This window comes from Halictus rubicundus, unplaced genomic scaffold (genome assembly GCF_050948215.1).
Source record: "Halictus rubicundus isolate RS-2024b unplaced genomic scaffold, iyHalRubi1_principal scaffold0045, whole genome shotgun sequence".
Lineage (NCBI taxonomy): Eukaryota > Metazoa > Arthropoda > Insecta > Hymenoptera > Halictidae > Halictus > Halictus rubicundus.
The window spans coordinates 1,191,743-1,213,727 of NW_027488586.1; the positions used below are offsets into that span (position 1 = coordinate 1,191,743).

The window sequence follows — 21,985 nt, forward strand, 5'->3', positions numbered from 1 at the left end:
ATTTTGAAACGGCAAAAGTATCATCCATATCACATGGTTTTATCACAAGAGCTTTCGATAGCAGATTACGATCACCGCGTAAGATTTTGTGAGTGGCTGCAGGGTGTTGTGGAAAATGACTTTTTGTGCATAATACTTTTTTCCGATGAGGCCACTTTTATGAATTCAGGGCATGTAAATAGACATAATCTGCATTATTGGGCCGTGGAAAACCCAAATTGGATGCGATGTGTTCCCTTTCAACATCGATGGTCTTTAAATGTTTGGTGTGGCCTAATAGGAGATTTTGTGATTGGACCTTATTTTTTTCAAGAAACTGTAACATCTGCAAGTTATTGTGATTTCTTAAAAAATCATTTGCCTGCGCTTTTGGAAGATGTGCCACTGCACGTTAGAAGAGAAACGTGGTTCCAACAAGACGGCGCTCCTCCACATTTTGCAATCATCACCAGGCAATTTTTGAACGAAAAATTTGGGAACAAATGGATAGGTCGTGGGGGACCTCGTCAATGGCCTCCTCGATCCCCCGATCTAACGCCATTACATTTTTTCTTATGGGGATATGTAAAGGACAAAGTTATGTTTGAACCACCGACGACAAAAGAGGATATGAAACAATGAATCCGTGACGCTTGCGCTTCAGTGACTCCCGAAATGTTAAAAAATGTTAGAACAACTTTGATGTTTCAAGTAAATAAATGTTTACAAGCCCGTGGTGGACATTTTGAACATTTAATTTAAAGTACATTTTATTTCTTCACGAATAAGCAAAGGACTCAAGCGCGTATAATTCCATAACGCTATTTCCGAGCGCTTCAAGTACCTACAACTCGAAACTTCAAACTGTTATATCTCGCCATGGAAGTATCTGACAAAAAAATGTTTCAGACAAAATTGACTTGTTTTTTCCTGTAGAATCTAAATATGTAACATTTTATAGGGGGTTCCATTTAAAATTATAAAGGTACCTCCCCTCCCCCGTTAAAAGGGAAGGGAGGCCACTTCACGTTTATGTAGTCAGAATGGTCCTTCAGTTCCATGCAATTTAAGACTAAGAACTTTAAAATCGATGGCATAGTTTTCGAGATATTGAGCTGTTCAGAGTTATGTGGGCCACCCTGTATATATACAGGGTGGTCCACGCAATTGTTTCAAGTCATAACTCCGTTATTATTGCATTTAAGAAAAAATGATAAAGGAGAAAGATAAATGGTTCGAAGAGTACTACATCTGCAGGCCGTTAAATTTTTTTTAGATGCAACAGTGCATGTGCAATTAACAATTGCATCATTTCTTTAAATAGAAATGCATATGTTTTTGCACAGATCGATTCTTCCTTTCATTCTACGTAAAAAATGATTAGGGTACCATGGCAAAAAAATTATTAGATCTCGAGATATTTTCAAAAAATGTCTTTATTGAAGAAGATACTCAAACACTTCATGACTATGTTGTAAAGGTAAACACCCTTTCGACATTGTTATCAGAGAGGATAGGAGAGTGCTCACGCCCGGGGTTTCGGCGTTCCCACTTTCGTGACATCGCCGCTTTAGCATGCCACAGAACCGTGCCGTCTTTTCTGGAACAGAACCGTGTCGTCTTTCCTGGAACAGAACCGGCGCGGGCATTCCAGTCGCTCGTGTTATAAACCTCATTCGATACTTCATCGAAAGGGTGATCTTACATATTTCTGTAACAGTTCCAAGTGCATACACTTTGTTCATGATACACTCTTTGTAATAATTAAATTCAATTAAATATTAAGTAAATCTTGGAAAGGCAGAGGGAGGAAAGGTGGGAAAAGATAAAGAAATCAAAATATAATAAGTGGTATGGGATGGTAAAGGGGGAGGGTCTGCCGGGAGACTTAAAGAAAGGATGGGGGGAGAGTAGATGGTAGAGGGTGGCAAAGTTTAGGTTAGGAAATGGTATGAAAGAGGGAAAATATTGGATGGATGAGGAGGAGAGAAAATGTAGAGTGTGTGGATGGATAAGTGAGACGTGGGAGCATGTATGGGAGGAATGTATGAGGCTGGATGAGGAAGGGGGTTGGCAGGAGAAGATGGGGGAAGTGTTGGATGATGAGGGGGGAGGGGAGAAGTGGATGAGGAGGGTGGAGGAATGGAGGAAAGGTGCAAATGGAGGATTGGGATGAATGGGGAACGACCGGAAGAGGTGGTCCGCGGGTTAGGGAAGGGGAGGTGTAGGAGGAGGAGTGTGTGTGCGTGTGGGTGTGTGAGAGAAAAGAGTGGTATGCTATGTTTTATTTGTCTGTTTTTTTTTTCTTTCTTTGCTGATGACAAATTTACGGCAGTTATTTCTTTTATTTATTTTACTTACTGTAATATATTAAATGTATTTTATTTTATTTTATTATATTGTATTTATGGCGAGCGTTATGGCGAGCGTTATGGTTGATTTGTTATATTTTATTTTATTTTGATATATTGTTATTATTTTATATTTTTAGGTCCGTTTTTATTATGTTATTATACTTATGATATTGAAAAGCGACAGTAGCTCTCTCTCTCTCTATCGGTGTAATTAGGGGTATGCGATTTTGCGAGTTGAAGGAGATGGGATGTAATGGGATTGTAACCCTGAGGGGAACAATAAATGAATACTACTATTGTTCGAAAACTGGCGCGCGCGAACAACACGCGGCGCGCAGGACTCGCGCGACCACACCAATCACGCGACGCACATCGCCGGGCACCAGCCACTCAGCGACAATCGGAAATTGCGCGACACGCGAACACTCGCATGATTGGTCGTGGCCCGCTCGCGAACGTTCGGGAAAGATCGCGAACGCTCACCCGGAAGCGACAACACGCGACGAAACGTCGAGAAACATCGCGGGTATAAAAGAGGGAGAGAGCGACCGCGACTCTCTCTCCTTTTCTTTCTATCGCGCACGTGCAAGCATCAGCTGATTTCGTTACTTCATTCTTTATTCGTTCTTCTTACATCTTTATTGCGACAAACTCTTGTATCTTTCGGAGGATAAATACAGTTATTTATTGTAAATCTGGCAATCACATTCTTTCCAACTCCTGCAATCACTCCCGTTATCATTCACTCCATCTCATTTCATACTTCCATTCAAACTCCCACACTCTCGGCAAAGTCAAGTCGAGAGCATCGCACATTTCTGGTCCTTCGAGCCGGATTTACAAATAAATCTCCGCGAAGTTCAGTGGTGAAACATCTTCCGACAAGTGAGAACTCCATACATCGACTCAGTCTCGAAGCAAAATGGAACTCTCCGTCGAGGAACTGCTCGCCAAGCAGAGTGAGCTGGGAAGGAAGATCAGTCGCATAACGGAGAATTTCAAAAAGTCCATCGCGCAGTCAAAGATGGCCGCGGGCGACGTCCAGTCCAGGCTCCAACGTCTCGAGGACTACTGGTCGGCGTTCCAACGGAATCACGATGTCCTGACTCTTCGACATCGGGACACGATCAAGGGTTCCGATTACATGAAGCAGGAATTTGCAGACGCGGTGGAGGAAGCGTACATGGAGCAAAGGGGTCGGCTGCTCGATCTCGCACGTCAGTTCAGCGAGGTAGGTTCACAATCCCGGGCGAAGGCTCCTTCCAGCGCGAGTGAAACCAAGGAAGGAGAGAACGCTGGTTCAGCCCCATTGCCGCGAATGCAGCTGCCAGAATTTCACGGCGAATACGTTGAGTGGCCAGCTTTCAAAGATTTGTTCACGTCAATCGTGGACAGGAATCCCCAGCTCAGTAAGGTGGATCGTCTGCACTATCTGAAAGTGAGTCTTCGAGGCGCGGCCGCCGATCTCGTGAAGGACCTGGCAACGACAAACGAGAATTACAACCGAGCTTGGACAATTCTCAAGGAACAATACGAGAACAAGAGAATTCTCGTGCGATCGTGCCTCGACCGACTTGCCTCGCTCCCCAAGATGAGAGAGAGCTCCGCACGTGAGATCGCCAACATTCACCAGGGCATCTCATCAGTGGTGAACACTCTGGACGGGTTGGGAAGGCCAATCAACAAATCTGAGGATTGGTTTGTCTATTCAGTGGTGCGTCTATTCGATCCGGTGACTCGGGAGAAATGGGAGGAAAGAGTTACCAGCAGCAACGATCCGCCATCCTTCGACACACTGAGAGACTTCCTCACGAAGCGGAGGCAGCAGTTAGAGGCGTCGCCGGAAGCAGCATCGGTGAAGCCAGCCCTGGGAATTAGCCGCAATCAGGGTAGAAGCACAGAACATCGCCAGAACTTTGGAGAATCTGCTGGCAAGGGGACGACGAAGAGCGTTAGAGCCCACCATGCACAGAAAGGGCAGAAGACCACGTGCGCGAAGTGTAGCAAGGAACACTACCTGATGCAGTGTCCCGAGTACAAGGCACTCCCCCCAGCAGAACGACGCGGGCAGGTGGAGAAGCTTCACCTTTGCTACAACTGCCTCGGAAAACATGCCCTGGCAGCCTGCCCGTCCACCAAAAGCTGCATGACCTGCGGAGAGAAACACCATTCGTCACTCCACGATGCATATCGCGACAGCCTATCAATGTCCAAGACAGCTCATCTTACCCTGGACTGCCGGAACTCAGCGGGCAAGGTGCTGCTCGCCACAGCAATGGTCCAAGTGGCAGACAAGTTCGGTCGAAGGCATGTGGTTCGTGCCCTCATCGACCAAGGTTCGGAGGTATCGATGATGACTGAGGCACTGGCGCAGCGATTGCAGCTCCCAAGAACCACTTCGTTGGTGGATATCTTCGGGGTCGGAGGGCAGCAGCTTGCTCGAGCACGGGGTCGAATCAACCTGGACATCTCGTCCAGCAGGGGCGACACCATCAAGGTATTGGCGATCCTGCTCCCAAAGCTGACCGGATATGTTCACAGCAGCCTAGCACAGCCAAGATCCTGGAACCACCTACAGGGGCTGGAGCTGGCGGACCCATTACCGGCAAAGGCGTCGCCCATCGAAGTCCTTCTGGGCGCCGACGCCTACCCTGCAATAGTGTTGGAAGGAGTGAGAAAGGGTGCTCCAGACGAACCTATAGGACAACTCACCGTCTTTGGATGGATCATCACCGGGATGGCCGGTCCCGCCACCGCCTCTTTGCACGCCCAAGTGCACCAGGCGATAGTCGGTGAGCCTCTGAGTACGCTGGTGCGAAGGTTTTGGGAGCAGGAGGAGCTGCAGGACGCGCACTCCACCCTGACAGCCGAGGAGCGGGAATGCGAGGACCACTACGCAGCAACCCACTCACGCACGCCCGAAGGTCGCTATCAGGTGAGGCTCCCTTTTCGAAAGGCAGGTGTCATCTCTCCAGGGTCCAGGACAGCAGCATGGCGGGCGCTCCGACGAATGGAGCAACGTTTCGAAAGGGAGGAGGACTTCAGGAGGCTCTACGGCGACTTCCTGAGGGAATACGAGACGTTGGGCCACATGTCGCCTGCCAGCGAACCACCAGCTGGACAAGCAGCCCACTACTTACCTCACCATGGGGTCCTGAAACCGACCAGCACCACGACGAAGTTGAGGGTGGTGTTTAACGGCTCCTGGTCCTCGCCGGCGCAATTGTCGCTCAACGACTGCCTCCATGTGGGCCCAAACCTTCTGCCACTCCTCGCCGACACGCTTCTGAGGTGGAGGAAGCACCAATTCGTCGTCACAGCCGATATCACAAAGATGTATAGGCAGATCCTGATACACCCAGACGATCGGGATCACCAGAGAATCCTGTGGAGGGACAGCGCCGCGAAACACGTGAGTGAATATCAACTCAACACAGTCACTTACGGTTTGTCATGTGCTCCCTACCTAGCGGTGAAGACGCTGCGACAGCTGGCAGACGACGAAGGCAGACGGTTTCCAGTCGGCGCGCAAGCACTCCGCCACGATTCCTATGTCGACGACATTCTCACGGGTGCAGACACCATCCCCGCCTTGAAGGAAGCCGCAGCACAACTCCAGCAGCTCTGCATGGCTGGCGGCTTCCCGTTGCAGAAGTGGGCAACCAACGCGGCCGACCTGCAGGTTTCCCTGGAACCAAACCGGGACGAGTCCCCCCGGCCAACACCAGATCCGAAGGCCCAGGGAGAATCAAAAATGTGGACGGATTCCACGCACGCCACACTCGGTCTCCAATGGTCACCACGCTCCGATTGCTTCCAGTTTGTAATTGCAGACGACCATGCTCAACCAGTCACCAAGCGAGGAGTGGTGTCCAGAGCAGCCCAGCTGTTTGATCCGTTAGGATGGCTCACCCCTGTCGTGGTCCGAGCCAAAATAACCATCCAGACGACGTGGTTGTTGGCGCTTGGTTGGGACGACCCGCTGCCGACTGCACTGGCGAACGACTGGGAGAGCCTCTGCGCCGAACTGAAGCAGCTCAAAGAGGTGAGGGTACCACGGCGACTGCTGCATGACACCAATCCAACAAGGAGGGAATTCCACGGTTTTGCCGACGCCTCAGAACGCGCATATGGGGCAGTCGTCTACCTGCGAGAACAAAATGCAGAGGGTCAATGGACTGTCAATCTAGTGGCGGCCAAGAGCAGGGTGGCACCACTGCACCAGGTGTCACTACCACGGCTCGAGCTCTGCGCAGCGCACCTGCTCGCTCGCCTGATCCAACACACGGTTGCCACACTGCAGCTCGCGAACACCGCCGTACACCTGTGGTCTGACTCCACGGTAACACTAGGATGGATCCAAGCCCATCCCACAAAGTGGAACACCTACGTGGCTAACTGAGTTGCAGATATCCAGCACAGGGTTCCAGAAGCGCAGTGGCACCACGTGGCTGGTATTGACAACCCAGCGGACTGCGCCTCACGGGGAATGTCACCGACACAACTCCTCAGTTGGAGCCTGTGGTGGGAAGGGCCGGAGTTCCTGCGACGAGAGGACGAACTCCCACTGGCAACAACCACGGAACACGAGCAGCTTCCAGAGGCAAGGAGAGCAGTTGTCGCAGCCACCACCAGAGGAAGCAACAACAAGGGAGACAACGACATCCTGGAACGGTTCTCCTCGTACAACAGGCTGTTCCGTGTCACAGCATGGTGTCGGCGATGGCTCAGCAGATCAAAAGGCACCTCAGCCGGGCAGTCTGCCAACGCCCGCACAAGCCAGGAAGGGCTACCACCAGCCCTCAGCGTGGCTGAGATCCTGGAAGCAGAAGAAGGTTGGATCCGCCAAGTTCAGAGGGCCGAATATGGGGTAGAACTCGCCGGACTAGCCAAAGGGCACGGCGTACCAAGAAAAAGCAGCCTCGCTGCGCTGCATCCAACGCTCGACCACAAGGGCCTGATGAGAGTCGGAGGCAGATTGAACAAGGCACCCATACACCCTGACGAGGCGCATCCACTCATTCTTTCCCCAGACTCTCTGTTCACTCAACTCTTAATTCAATCTGCTCACAGGAAAACACTGCATGGCGGCGTACAGGCAACCTTGGGCACCATCCGGCAGCGATACTGGGTACCGAGGGGACGCTCCATCGTCAAGTCCGCCATACATAGATGTGTCACGTGCACTCGGTGGCGGGCCGCTCCAGCACGTCAGTTGATGGGAGAGCTTCCACAACATCGAGTCACACCGGCTCGACCCTTCCATGCCACAGGGGTTGACTACGCCGGGCCGATATGGATGCGAACTGCGCCGGGCCGGGGTCACAAGGCGTATAAGGGCTTCCTGGCGGTCTTTGTCTGCATGGTCACCAAGGCCGTGCACTTGGAGACCGTATCCAATTACTCCTCTGAGGCTTTTTTGGCCGCTTTCCGAAGGTTCATATCACGACGTGGCATCTGTGCACACCTGCACAGCGACTGCGGGACCAATTTCCAGGGAGCCGACGGGGAGTTACGCCGTCTTTTCACTGCCAGCAGCCGAGAGAACCGGAGGATCAGAGACCAGATGAGCGACCTGAGGACACAATGGCATTTCAATCCACCAGCTTTACCGCACTTTGGAGGCCTGTGGGAAGCCGCGGTGAAATCAACCAAGCATCACCTCCGGCGGACCATAGGAGATGCTCGGCTCACCTTCGAAGAGATGAGCACGCTACTCACCCAGGTGGAGGCCTGCCTCAACTCAAGGCCACTGACTGCACTTTCCGATGATCCCGCGGATCTGACCGCACTGACGCCGGGGCATTTCCTCATAGGCACGGCGTTGAATGCACTCCCGGAGCCATCGCTGCTGGATACGAGGGACCACCGACTCTCCCGGTGGCAGCTACTGTCAAAAATCCGAGATGAATTCTGGGCGAGATGGCAGCGAGAATATCTCCAAGAACTCACCGCACGACCAAAATGGCGAGAAACGAAGGAGAACGTCGTGCCGGGCTGCCTCTGCCTGATCTCAGGGGAAAACACAGCACCCACGCAATGGCCACTCGCGCGCGTGTCGGAAACGTACCCCGGAGCCGACGGGAAGGTTCGGGTCGCGAAATTAATCACCGCGAATACCGAATTAGTGAGACCAGTCGCGAAACTAGTTGTTCTCCCGATCGACGCGCAGTAATCAATGGACACGTCGATGCAGGCACACCGCGCACATGCCACGCGCATCATCCATTGACAAAACACGGCGTAGTACTGCGTAGTACGCGACACCACGTGTGAATGAGCATCGGCGGTACAGCTTGCTTACACAACGCGACAAAGTTCTCAACACCACCGAGATACACCAAAACCACGCGAGAAATACGCGTACGAACACGTTCGGCACTGATGCACCCCGTTCGATTAATGCACGCGGGAGAAAATCGACAAGTCGAGGCGGGCGGGATGTTCGAAAACTGGCGCGCGCGAACAACACGCGGCGCGCAGGACTCGCGCGACCACACCAATCACGCGACGCACATCGCCGGGCACCAGCCACTCAGCGACAATCGGAAATTGCGCGACACGCGAACACTCGCATGATTGGTCGTGGCCCGCTCGCGAACGTTCGGGAAAGATCGCGAACGCTCACCCGGAAGCGACAACACGCGACGAAACGTCGAGAAACATCGCGGGTATAAAAGAGGGAGAGAGCGACCGCGACTCTCTCTCCTTTTCTTTCTATCGCGCACGTGCAAGCATCAGCTGATTTCGTTACTTCATTCTTTATTCGTTCTTCTTACATCTTTATTGCGACAAACTCTTGTATCTTTCGGAGGATAAATACAGTTATTTATTGTAAATCTGGCAATCACATTCTTTCCAACTCCTGCAATCACTCCCGTTATCATTCACTCCATCTCATTTCATACTTCCATTCAAACTCCCACACTCTCGGCAAAGTCAAGTCGAGAGCATCGCACAACTATTAAGTAAATCTTTCACGCTGCTAACGGCCCTCGCAGAGTTGGGCATTATTTGGGATAAAAAATTATTTAAATAAAAATTCGAATAAAAGATACTTTATCTTTATTTGTTATTTGAAGGTTCGAATAAAAAAAAGCATCTTGTCGAATAAATAATTTTATTAGATGAGAATTTATCCGACGAATAAAAATACTTTTTTATATTCGAAGCTTCAAATTAAATTTTCATTTTTTATCTGTACTGTTATTCGGAGGCTACGACTAATTCTTCCGAATTTCGAATAATTTTCGTCAGCTCGAATAAGCGGCTTCGAGCCCCGTCGGCCCAGGCCCAGGAGCTCGTGCCACCTCGTTCGCCCAGCGGTGCAATAAACGGCAGCCGCGCGATCCGAGACGAGAACAGGTATATCGGTGTGAAACTACTACCAATCAAATTACAAAACTTCTTTATTTTTCATTATTTTTTTATAGCACTTCCATCAACCTATTTGTGGAGTTTTTCTGATTAAAATGACACTAAACACGATATAATTTGATCTGTATTGCTATTCAAACGCTTCGAATAATTTTCTTCGAATAATCTGTGCCAGCTGTTAAAATCTTTGTACAATTTGATTGTGTGGAGTTATACGTGTAGACAAAAGTATTTACTTTGATTGTAATTTCACTTACTTTAAAAAGTAACTTATCTTATTTAAATTGAAATGTAGGGAATTTAATATTATATTTTTCTAGAATTGTCTAGACATCATGATTGCCCATGCTCAGACATCATGTCTGGATCTGTGTTACGAACGAGTGGGACACTGTCATTTTTTAGTTATTTATTGCCATGCTTGGCCCTAAGAATTCGTTACGGGCTTGGGTACGGGTCTAGAAGTGGGAAAACAGACCAGCCGTACTGTTATGCCGTGAAGAAAGAAGGATGGGATTCTCTCGAGAAATAGTCCTTGTCTTCTTGATAACCTGAAGTTTTTATTGAGTAGGCCACACACACGCCAACAGATTGCTTACAAGAAACTCGCGCTTACAGAAATTATGCGTCCGCGCAATAGAAGTGTTAACTCGGAAGTGGAGGTCCTTTGATGAGAAGGCTCCTTATATGGCCCTTTTCCAAAGACGTTTGGAACCCTAATGTGTGTCACCTGACACGTAACTCCGCCGTTCCTAGTCCAGTCAAATAGGTGAATCAGCCTGGCAAAAAGGGCGAAGATAAGGTTGGAGGATGATGCGACATAACAGTACTTCACTCAATGACAATTGACACATCGCAGGCAGACACTCAGGAGAAAGGCGATACAAGTTTCGGGGAAAGATCCTTGAACAAGGGATCTTTGTGCAGTATCCTGCGAGGCTTACGTGAGAAAATGAATTGTAGGAGTCAGTAGGCGTTGCACAATTTACGTGAGGTTAATGATAGTTCAGTAAGTTAAATAACAAGATATTAAGCAAGCCATATAGCAGTTAATAATAACATCACCCTCCAAAAAATTATGATAATTTACCATATTTATATACCTTCTATGTGTATGTAACTCCGTAAGGAGTTAATGATATTATCGATTTATATGTAAGTTCATTCGAAACAAATTCGTCAGAATGCCGGAAATATTGTCTTTTAAGTTTTTCATGTTAAACGTGCATTATTTCAAATATTAATACAAATAAAGATTACGCACATACTTGCCGAATATACCTAATGTAGTTATTAAAAAAATTAAATATATTAAAAATCACGTTATAAGTTACAAATGAAATACTATTGTGGCGGCCACGGCACGGTCCTACGCCGCCGCCATTCAGAAAACTCCTCTACTATTGTTCTCCGTTCTGCGCAGGCCTGGTCAGGCTGGTTCACATCTAGCGACCAGACCCACGCAGGCCTAATCCTCTCGTTCGACTTTTCCAAGTCTCGCTTAGGCCTGGTTCAAGGTCTACGGCCAGGCCCCGGCGAACCTTTCCTTTTTATGGCATCCTTTCCTGATTCCCTTTTTCCGCTTTTTCCGTTTTATGATATCCTTCCGCGATTGTTTCCTCCCGGGTTTGGCCGTACCATCTTTCTCTTACTTTCCTTTCTTCTTACTTTCTTCTTACTTTCCTCTCCATACTTCCCACTTCTCACCTTCCTCTCCTTACTTCCCACTCCGTACTTTCCTCTCCTCCATTCCTTACCTCCTCCAGAGGGTTTTCCAAAAACGTGGCCAGAACACTTGGTCGCAAACTGTGGTAGAGACAACTTTGGGTCTCCCGTCGTACACCGAGGATCAAAAATAAAGTTGTGTCGAGGAACGTTATTGTCGCGCCTACTTATTCGACCTACACCTCCACTAATTGGTGACTCCGACGTGATCCCGTGTACGATTTTATCGCGCGTTTCGGTGCAATATTTAACGCCATTCGTGCAGTTTCTTTTTGGTGAACCGTGCGTGTGATATTCGGACCTACATTTAGTGCGAGTTCCTGTGTAGATATCGTGTAACAAACTCAGACTGTGAATATACAGCGCAAAACTTCGAACTTCAGACAGTTTCTTGTGAAAATATAGACAGTTTCAAAGATGACCGATCCCGTTCGTAACCTGAACATATCGGGAATGCCCACGGCCGCATTTTTAGACCGCGTCGCAGTTCGGATACCGGAATTTTGTGCGTCTGACCCGGAAATGTGGTTCTGCATGGTCGAAAGCAGCTTCGACGCGGCCGGAATAACCGTGGAGAAGACGAAACTCGAGTACATTATCCGTGCCCTAAGCCCACGGTATGCCGCGGAGGTACGGGACATAATACTAAATCCCCCGGCCGTGAACCCGTACGAGAAGCCAAAGATCGAATTGATTCGGCGGTTAAGCTTGTCGCAGGAGCAAAAAAACACGGCGATTATTAGAACACGAAGAAATGGGACACAGGAAACCATCACAATTCCTACGGCATCTGCGAGAGTTGGCGGGCACCTCCATCGCCGACAGTGTTTTACGGACACTGTGGATAGGCCATTTACCTGCCAGCATGCAGATGATCCTCGCCACCCAACGGGACATCGAGCTAGATAAGGTGGCCGAACTGGCCGACACCATTGCGGAAGCGACAACGCCACGGGCACACGTCACCGAAGCCGCGGCGCCCCGCACACCACACACACCGATTACCAGTCCCGCAACGCTGGACCAGAATCTAGAGAGTCAACTGAACCTGAAGATGCACCAGCTTGCCGTCACACTGCAACAGGAAATCTCCGCAATTCAGCAGGAGTTCACACGCGGGGACTATTTCCCGCGTCGAGGTTGGTTACGAACCCCCAGATCGAGCAGTAATCATCGAAGGCGCTCATCGTCGCGGTCGAGCGAGCGCAACGCAGACAGCAGTGATGACCAGGGTAGGTGCTGGTATCATCGGCGATGGGGGCGGGAGGCACACAGATGTGTACTCCCCTGCAATTGGACGTCGGCTCAGGGAAACGAACAGGGCAATCGTCGAAGACACAATATCTTGTCGACACGGGAGCCGACCTCTGCGTTTTTCCACGCCAGGCATTGCGCGGACCGCGAGAAAGGTGCAACTATGAACTGACCGCGGCGAATGAAACGACGATAGCCACCTACGGCATGGTGACGCTCAACCTCAACCTGGGACTTCGACGGGACTTCATCTGGAGATTCGTGGTAGCGGACGTCACGAAACCCATCATTGGGGTGGACTTTTTAGCCCATTTCAACTTGATGGTAGACATCCGCAACCGTCGACTCGTGGATGCAACGACGGCGATGTCAACGAAAGGGCGATCAGCGACGAAGGAGACACCCTCCATCAAGACAGTGGTTGGCGCATCCATTTTCCACCAACTCCTCGCCGAGACTCCAGAAATCACTCGACCAACGGGGATCCCAACGGTGGCCAAGCATGCATCCGTGCATCATATCGAGACCACCCCAGGACCACCTGTCTCTAGTAGGCCGCGTAGGCTTGCCCCGGACAGGCTCAAAGCAGCCAAAAAGGAGTTCGGGGTTATGATGAGAATGGGGATCGCCCGCCCTTCCAAGAGCCGCTGGTCGTCGCCTCTACATGTGGTCCCGAAAAAGGAGGAAGACACATGGAGGCCCTGCGGTGACTACAGGGCGTTAAACGCTAGACCAGTTCCCGACCGTTATCCAGTAAGACATATCGAAGACTTTGCGCAAAACCTGCGGGGTAAGAGGATATTCTCTACCATAGATTTAGTACGCGCATATAATCAAATCCCCGTCGCCCCCGAAGATATCGAAAAAACGGCTATTACGACGCCGTTCGGGCTGTTTGAATTTCCATTCATGTCTTTCGGGTTGCGTAATGCCGCTCAAACTTTCCAAAGATTCATCGACGAAGTTCTCTGCGATTTAGATTTTTGCTACGCGTACATTGTTACGTATGAAGACGTTTCTCCACGTTCATTTCGATTAGAAGTTCTAATCTCTTTTCTGAGAACGAAAAGCGTCCCAACAGGCCCCTTGTTTAATGATTGTACTCCGACTGGACGCAGCTGGCACGAAGCATGATTCAGTAACAGCACCGTACGATTTCTTAATATGGAAATCTTCAAAACATCCCCTTCTGGAATGTTTTGTCAAGATAGTCTTTGACAGGAAACATCCTGGCTAACCATTCGTTTTACCCCTATAAACAAAAGATCCAGCTGCAAACCTTAAAATCACTAGAAACGACAAATACGAGTATGCGACCGTAAAATAAAACAGATACATTCCCCTCTCATTTTTAGGGTATATAAACCCATGCATTTTCATCCTCTTCGGGTAGTCGAGAAGCGGTTCAGAAGAGATTCAGACGCGGTCCAGTACTCGTGCAGTCACGTTGCGTCAATTCTAGTGAGATCGGGTTAAAGTCCCTTTCGAAACAAACGTAACCTTATAGATTCCGTTAGTTCGGTATATATTCTATTTGGCATTCAACAACCGCTATCTAACCCCGCATTGCCAGTGCGTCAACACCGTGCATCACTAGGTAACAATTTCTCTAATTGTACACTTACTACATCCACTCGCGACACAAACAACAACATTTGTAATTATCTTAAATCAGAATATATTTGTCTTGTTTGTTAACTCGCGTAATCTACAACCCTTAATTATTGCCCAATATCCTAATCTAATAATTGAACGTTCCCACATGATACAATCTTACCGCTCGGATTGTATCAATTAAATTATATAAGTTACGAGGCTTACTAATCTTAAATTCAAATCAACGAAGATTTCTCCCAACTAGTGGCTCCTCGGTTTCGCATTGGGTGCTTCCACGTCAACTATACCATCCTAGCGGATCCCCGATTTCGCATTGGGTTCTTCCGTATCCTAGCAGCTCCCTGATTTTGCATCAGGTGCGTCTGTGAGTTTTTCACCTTCCTTTCATATCGGGTTCGCCGCGTGTCCAACCTAGTGACTCCCCGATTTCGCATTGGGTGCGTCCGCGTACCTAACTAACAAATTGAAACCATATTCCTGGGGTAACAACCCCTCGCCGACCTCTCGCGTTGCTCGCAGCCCTGGCTCGTAACAGAACAAGAGCAGATTATAGAGGACGTTGCGGATTACCTGTGGCAAAAAGAAAGAAGTGCAGAAGACTTGAAAAATTTCAGCACATCACCGGCAGAAGTAGCACACACGTTAAAAGAGTTACCCTCAATGAAAGCACCAGGACCAGATCAAATACAGAACATAGTATTGAAAAACCTCAGCAGAAAAGCAATAGTTCAGCTAATGTACATTATTAATGTAGGAATGGAAGCGGCATGGCAACACGCGAACAAACGCCACACGCGACAAGCGATCAAACGCCATACGCGACGAGCGAACATAGGAAATAAAACACGAGAGGAAACAAATGCGAAACGCAACGGACAGCAACATTCGAAAGAACGAACGAGACGACAGTCTTGCACCGATGATCGAACTGTGTGGTTCGAATCCATTGTACGCACATTCAACCTCTTATTAAATTTAGTTCATACGATTAAAAGCTAAGTTAGACCGTTACCTAGTCCCAACCCTGCATTAATGCCATTTTCAAACTTAGCTACTTCCCACAACAATGGAAAATCGCAGAAATTATCCCTATCTTGAAACCAGGAAAACCAGAAACAAAGCCGGTTAGTTATAGACCTATCAGTTTACTACCAACTATGGCTAAAGTAACGGTTAAAAAGGTTACAAAAACATGAAAACACATTACACATAATACGAAACGCACAATTTGGTTTTAGACATAGGCATAGTACAGTACAGCAAATTTTCAGAATTACGAATGATATTATTACATGCTTCAATAAGAATAAAATCACTACAATGCTATTATTAGACATGGAGAAAGCATTTGACAAGGTATGGATAGTTGGATTAATACATAAGCTAATCAGTTACAAATACCCACCCGCGTTAGTCAAACTAATACACTCATACATGACAAACAGAAAATTCAAAGTTAAAATAAATAACGCCAAAACAAATGAAAACATAATCACAGCAAGAGTACCGCAGGGATCGATACTAGGCCCAGTACTTTTTACTATTTTTGTAACGGACCTGGCTGCGCCAGGCCTGTTACTAGCCGTGATCGCCGCCGAACCCGAACTTCCCCGAACACGACCGACGGATACCGAGATCCGCCGGTGCCCGCGAACGTCCTCCGCGATCCCCGCGTCATCGAACCGATCTTGGCGGGAATCGGAAACCGCCATGATGCGAAACCGTCCCGCCGGATGCGTGACACCGCCGGAAAATCCTCCGCGAACCACCCCGCACCGCACCCCCTCGCCTAGCGAGGAGAGAGAAACGAGCAGGAAGTCGGTCTTCTTCGGTCTTTCGACTTTGTTACGGATTGGGACGGAAAATAAACTATGCTGTACGGGACGAGCACTTTATTACCGTCTAGCGGTTCGTCACTTACGAACTTTACACCGAATATGTACAGGGTGAAGCCAACTGCCCGGGTGGACATCAAAATAACAATAAATGTATTAAACTGAATTAAACTTATGATTATTCTCAGCTTAGCGGCTGAGAACCCGATACCGAATCGCTGTAGACAGACCGGTCCCACGACGCGCGACGTCTTAACTACTAATTAACGATTTCGAGAGAAACTATTTCGCAATGCTCACGGTTTGAGATGAACTAACGATCTGATCGTTGGCGAGCCGCGAGCGGTTTCCTATCACCGCCGGAACGATGACTTGCCGAATTTGAACCCGGACCAATAGAATTTCCATTATCGCGTCGATAATCGATCCGGCGGCGACAGCCTATGGCACGACTCGCCGTCGATCGACCGTCGATCTCGCGGCGACACGAGCACCCGCCAATAGTGGGGCGGCGCGGTGGATCTCGCGTGCGAGATCTGTCGTCACGCGCAGCCAATCCCAAACAGACTTCACCATGCGCGGATCTTTTTTCCTGCATCTAGCCGCCGATACCGACCACGCCGATTCCGTAGCCGGAAAGTATTACGCGAGTACCGCCTGCCGAACGCACCGCGACCGAGACGCGTGAGTGTTTCACGGGTAATTGCCGAGCAGTTGTTCCGCGTCTTCGCGATCCGCGAAAACCCGCGCACGCCGCCGCGTGCAAGACTTCCTAGAGGTGCCGACCCGAACGCCGAGCGATCGAGGACCGGAACCAGGGTAAGTAACCCTCTCTTCCGTTAACCCCGACATCTCCGCCTCCGTCCTACACCCTCGGAGAGCGAACCACCCGCGACCGACGTATCGCCGGTCGCCCTGGGGCACGGGCTCTCCGTCCACCGAGGTTGCCCCTGGTCCGGTTACGCCGCTGCGTACGGCCATGACCCCGCCGTGATACGTTCCCCCCGCGCGGGATCCGGGCCGATACGCCACGAACCACGACCGCCGCGAACCGCGAATCTAACGACGGGACAGTGAGCAGTATTCGGAAAGCATGTGTTCTTGACCGCCCGTTCCCGACCGCCCGTATCCCGCCGCGAACCTCGCGTTATCCCGCCGCGAACCTTGGCACGGCGAGCCAAATCCGGCCGCGAGGACCGGTTGTACGAGATCCGCGGAAACGGACTCGTTACATTTTTATTAATGACATTCCAACATTCACAAAAACAAAAATAGCATTGACACGTTGATGACACGGCAATATATGCACAGTCGTTTCATGCAACAATCGCAGCTAAGCAAATACAAATTCATATCACACAATTAGAAAAATACTTTAGTAAATGGAAAATAACCTATCCTAAATTTCTAAAGATCTAAAAGAATAAAGTATTCTCCAAAAAAGTAAACGGCAATAAAATCATGGCGCCATTAAAATCTTGGGCTTACATTAGATTCAAAATTACTGTTCAGAGAGCATACTAACAGCATAATGATGAAGAGTTACGCAGTTACAAAAAATCTGTATTCACTCATGGCAAAATATTCTAAAATTAACAATAAAAACAAAAGATTGTAATGTAAAGGATTGCGATGGTTGTTTGTGGAATAATAGGAGTCGGGATATCTGGGGACACAGGATATATTTTCCAAAATGTTAGTACAAATGATGGGAGATAGGAGATAGGAACGTACCTGCATTCACCGGCTACGGTTCGGGAAATTGAGGATTGTTTAAATAACTTGTATTCTTATTTTCAAAAAAACAACAAAATTATTGATGTATTCAATATTAGGAGCTGAATCAGATATTAAAGTTTGATTTTACAAGTAAGGAGTTTATATATCTAGCGCATATACTAGAGAACTTACAAGTGTTTCGCTTTATAACAATACTATTAATTTTACCGAGTTGCTGATCTTTGGATAACGTTCGCAAGTCAAAATCGCCGCTAGTCGCAATCGCCGCAAGTCGCAATAACCGCAAGTCGCAATCGCCGCAAGTCGCAATCGCTGGGCCTCGGTTAGTTGCAGATATCGCGATCGCCGGGTTTCGTATTCCTTCGCCAAGTTGGGCACTACACTACACTACTTCGCGGACCTTTTTAAAAACCGAAAACTGAACTGACGTAAATTTTTAACGAGAGAACACTACTACTATTTATAACTGAATGATTATTAATAACCGTACGACGTAGCGAATCGATCTGAGCAAAATTCTATAACGGACTGATCGAACTTTGAGGGGGTGGTTCCCTTTTATAAGATGGACAGTTCATAATTTCACTAGGATGCTGACTCAGGAGTCTCTACCTTACATTTTTAATCTTCTAATCTTCTTGATATTTTCTAGCTAATGTGTCGTCACTCTTACCATGAAGTCAACATCCCTTCTTGTAATTTAGTATAATTGGACACCCTTTTGTTTATTCGCAGGGTGTAACCGATCTTCACTGCGTCTCTTGCAGGAAGATAAATTGGAATCGATTTGCGCGCTATCTAACTTCCTAGAATTTTTAATGCCTATCTTAATCTTATTTGTTTTCTTCTCCTCGCGTGACATCATTGGGTTGGAACAATAGTTCATAATATATCTTTATCTGAAGTTTTATTTGACTTATTCATGAGCGGTCGAACCACCGGACGTGACAACGTACAAATAGACATAGTAAGTAGATAAATCATTGTGATAGGGACTACAAGAACAGATGTTAATGTACAAACATATATAAGACTGCTGTTGTTATGTATACTTTGTAAGTTACTGTTATGTTGTCACGTTGCCCTGATTTTCCGGTCCGTCCGACAACCGCCCGGGAGAAAACCTGGACAACGGCGGGTTTTTACAGGCCGTGAGGACGGGGGCCACGCTCGGCCGCGCGATACAAACGGCACCTCGTAGGCTCGATTTTCCAGACGGATGTTACAAGGTTCGGGACTTGAAACGGGCGCCAGACACTCGCAAGTGTCACACGAACAATTGCTTATAGAACGCGAGACGCGAATTATAGTATCGAACCTACGAGAGCCGCGCGAGGTCTTGAATAGCAGCAGAAAGTGTACAGGGGTGTGGGCTTTGAATGAACATTTATTTATTCCGGCTGTTACAGGAGGCTGCCGGGAACGCCCGGTAGCGATGGAAACGAAGCCCCCGCGGTTTCACAAAAATGTACGACAGTTAGACGATCGCTCGCGCTTATTACACCCGCATCTACTTTTATACGCGTCGAACTCGATCGTAGGCGCGATGTACGGCACCTCCTATCGACAATTAGGCGGTCGAGAAGCGACCGGGTTCAGATGGAATACGCGGCAGCAAATTCTAAATGATTGTGGCCGTCGGAAGCAGTCGGAAACGGCGATACGGCATCCGTCGCGTCGTCCCACCGTAGGACATTCCCAGATTGGCCACATTCGCAAAAAATTGGCAACGGTACGAGTCCCCCGCGGATCCGCGACTCCGCGTTACAAACCCGTAACGACACGGTCACGCGACCCCCCGCTGTCCGGGGGAAAATGACAGTAATACGAAAGCCTGATCCGCACTTACCACTCGGCAACGTGGTTACTCTGCTGTTTAGCTCTCTCGATGTTCGGCAGCTTAATACGTTCGTCCCGGCAGCAGCAAGTACTCAAAATTACTCGATTCCTTAAGGGGGCCGGCAGGCTTTTGGCCTTGACTGTCACGCTATGTTACGCTGTGACGACTACGCGGCCTCTCGGAAGGACACAATCCTAAACCGAGAACGCGGGATCTCTCTAGTCGTCTAAGAATTACACCCCTCTGTAACACTGCTTCCCCGACGAGCAAAGCATTAAAGGAACAGGAGGCTTTAAATAAAGACTATGGGTTCGAATAGTTAACAAACTGTGTATAAGTATATATATTCATGCAAAACAAAGAGAAACAATCGAGCGTACAGCTAATATCACCCGCACGGTTGTAAAGGACCGGCAAGGCCACGATCGAACAATCAGCAATATTACAACTTGAATAAAATACAACATAAGAATATTACAAATGTAAGAACAACGGAAAGCACTCACCGATAACAATATCTCTCTCTCTACACAATAATAGGGATTAAGACCGTCGAAAGAGAGTGAGAGTGAAAATACAATCCGCTGGCGAACAGTCACCTAAAAGCTAAAATACAAAATAACCCAACGCCAAACGAACACTGTCACGCGAATCGGACTGACGCGGGACTAATGAGGTTAAGATCAAAAGACTAAAATTGTACTTAATCTATGAGCACCATGGCTCGGCAAGGCAAATTGAACTACAACTACTTAACGAGAGAACTAGGACTTTCCGCCCGGGCGTTATGGAAACCCTGATGCGAAACTCTGCCTAATACGGAACTCACGGATTCAACGATACGCACCTCGCGCTTGTACATCGAAGAACAAGCGTTCCTTGTCGCGTTTCGGCTAGCTCGGCCCGCTGGCCAGCTCCCCTCTCTACGCACCTAGCCAATTAAATTTGGGTCTCAGTTCGATGGCCCAATCACGCGCGTTACGCATTCCTCTCTTTCCTTCGTACGCTTCGCCAACGGTCGTCGATCGGCCTAGCCCGTGTAAACAAAGAGAACCTTGAACGCTCAATATACCTGAGTCGAACGTTTGGTGTGTCCAGTTAGGGTGATCCCACAATTGCAATGAATTACCGAACACTCTTACGTTCCCATATTCTACACCGCGCAAGCCAGCCTCTCCTCGACCGTTGGTATATTCGCCTTATGTTATGGTCCGACTGACGAGGTCGCTTAATACTAACAAGGTGACGAGCGGGGCTCGTACCTCTCCCTTTGTCCTAACTAACTATTTATAGATAAACGCTTCGCTTAGATTTATGATTTAAATATTTTCGAACGGCGTTGATTCCAAGAAGGGTATTCGTTACATAAATACATTTAACGCGGAATAATCTAGAATGCTATACAACGCCAAAGGCCACACTGTGATCAATTAGGGAAATCCCACAATTACAAGAATTATCAATCACAGTGCTACCGACGGACAAAGCCAAAATGGTTTTAGAAACTAATAATAATTGTTCGGAACGTAACACGCTATGCCTTTTTTTCTAGACATTCTACGTCTTAAATAAGTAAGTAATTAATTAAAAATGCATACCACCGTGTTTGTACATGTCTTTGCCACGTCTGTATAGAGCCTTTTTTTCGATACGTGGAAATAAGGGCGTGTTCACGAAGAAATTATGCGCACGTTTGTGTAAATAAAGTTTATTGCAAAACTTAACAAAATGCCCTGTCACCGGCCGAACTAACCTTGGGTGACTAATTTATTGGATTCAATGAACAGTAGCGGTGGATACAGTACAGCGCGATTACGGACTCGAATACTTTCTGTGTGGTTCTGATTCCAACTTTGCTGATTCTGACTTTGCTGTTCCGAGGTCCGCTCTCTCGTCAACTCGTGTGACGAGGAAATTCGTGGGCATAGACCCAAATTTGGGGGAAAAAGCACCCCATTCGTTACTTAGACTGTAGGAGGAGGATCTTCTTCTCTTGGTGGAGGTGGAAGCTCCTCCTCAGCCGAAAATGGGAAATCCCGAAAAATGCGCGTTTTAAGGACCTCGGAACAGCGCGTCCGTTTTTCGGCCTAAGTGGCCTTCGAAATTTATGGCCTGCGTGGCCCGCGTGCTGGCTGGCCCAAGTGGGCCGAACGTGGTTTATTACCCCCTTGGTCTGAATACGCTCACGAAACCAAGGGGATGTGAAAACTTAGGCTTGAACCCGAGCGTGTCTCGATAGACACAAACCAGGTGCCCTTGTGATA

At 48.3% G+C, this 21,985-nt stretch overlaps 3 protein-coding genes across 3 annotated transcripts; all 3 read left to right on the forward strand.

Moving 5' to 3' along the window:
* Positions 1-4,539: 4,539 nt before the first annotated feature.
* On the forward strand, positions 4,540-5,686 carry LOC143363402 (uncharacterized). The gene is made up of 2 exons (XM_076803999.1): positions 4,540-5,580; positions 5,654-5,686. Exons 1-2 carry the CDS (start codon positions 4,540-4,542, stop codon positions 5,684-5,686), a joined length of 1,074 nt encoding a protein of 357 aa, XP_076660114.1.
* Positions 5,687-5,961: 275 nt separating this feature from the next.
* Positions 5,962-6,735, forward strand: LOC143363403 (uncharacterized). The gene has a single exon (XM_076804000.1). It carries the CDS (start codon positions 5,962-5,964, stop codon positions 6,733-6,735), a length of 774 nt encoding a protein of 257 aa, XP_076660115.1.
* Positions 6,736-6,822: 87 nt separating this feature from the next.
* On the forward strand, positions 6,823-8,508 carry LOC143363404 (uncharacterized). Its single transcript, XM_076804002.1, has one exon. It carries the CDS (start codon positions 6,823-6,825, stop codon positions 8,506-8,508), a length of 1,686 nt encoding a protein of 561 aa, XP_076660117.1.
* The last annotated feature ends 13,477 nt before the right edge of the window (positions 8,509-21,985 follow it).

What these genes read in the sequence shown, in the direction of transcription:
- LOC143363403 (XM_076804000.1), top strand. Translation starts at nt 5,962, where the DNA reads ATGGCTGGCGGCTTCCCGTTGCAGAAGTGGGCAACCAACGCGGCCGAC.
- LOC143363402 (XM_076803999.1), top strand. Translation starts at nt 4,540, where the DNA reads ATGTCCAAGACAGCTCATCTTACCCTGGACTGCCGGAACTCAGCGGGC. An exon ending in CGCTCAACGACTGCCTCCAT is followed by an intron (nt 5,581 to 5,653) that starts GTGGGCCCAAAC and finishes TCGTCGTCACAG; the next exon opens with CCGATATCACAAAGATGTAT.
- LOC143363404 (XM_076804002.1), top strand. Translation starts at nt 6,823, where the DNA reads ATGTCACCGACACAACTCCTCAGTTGGAGCCTGTGGTGGGAAGGGCCG.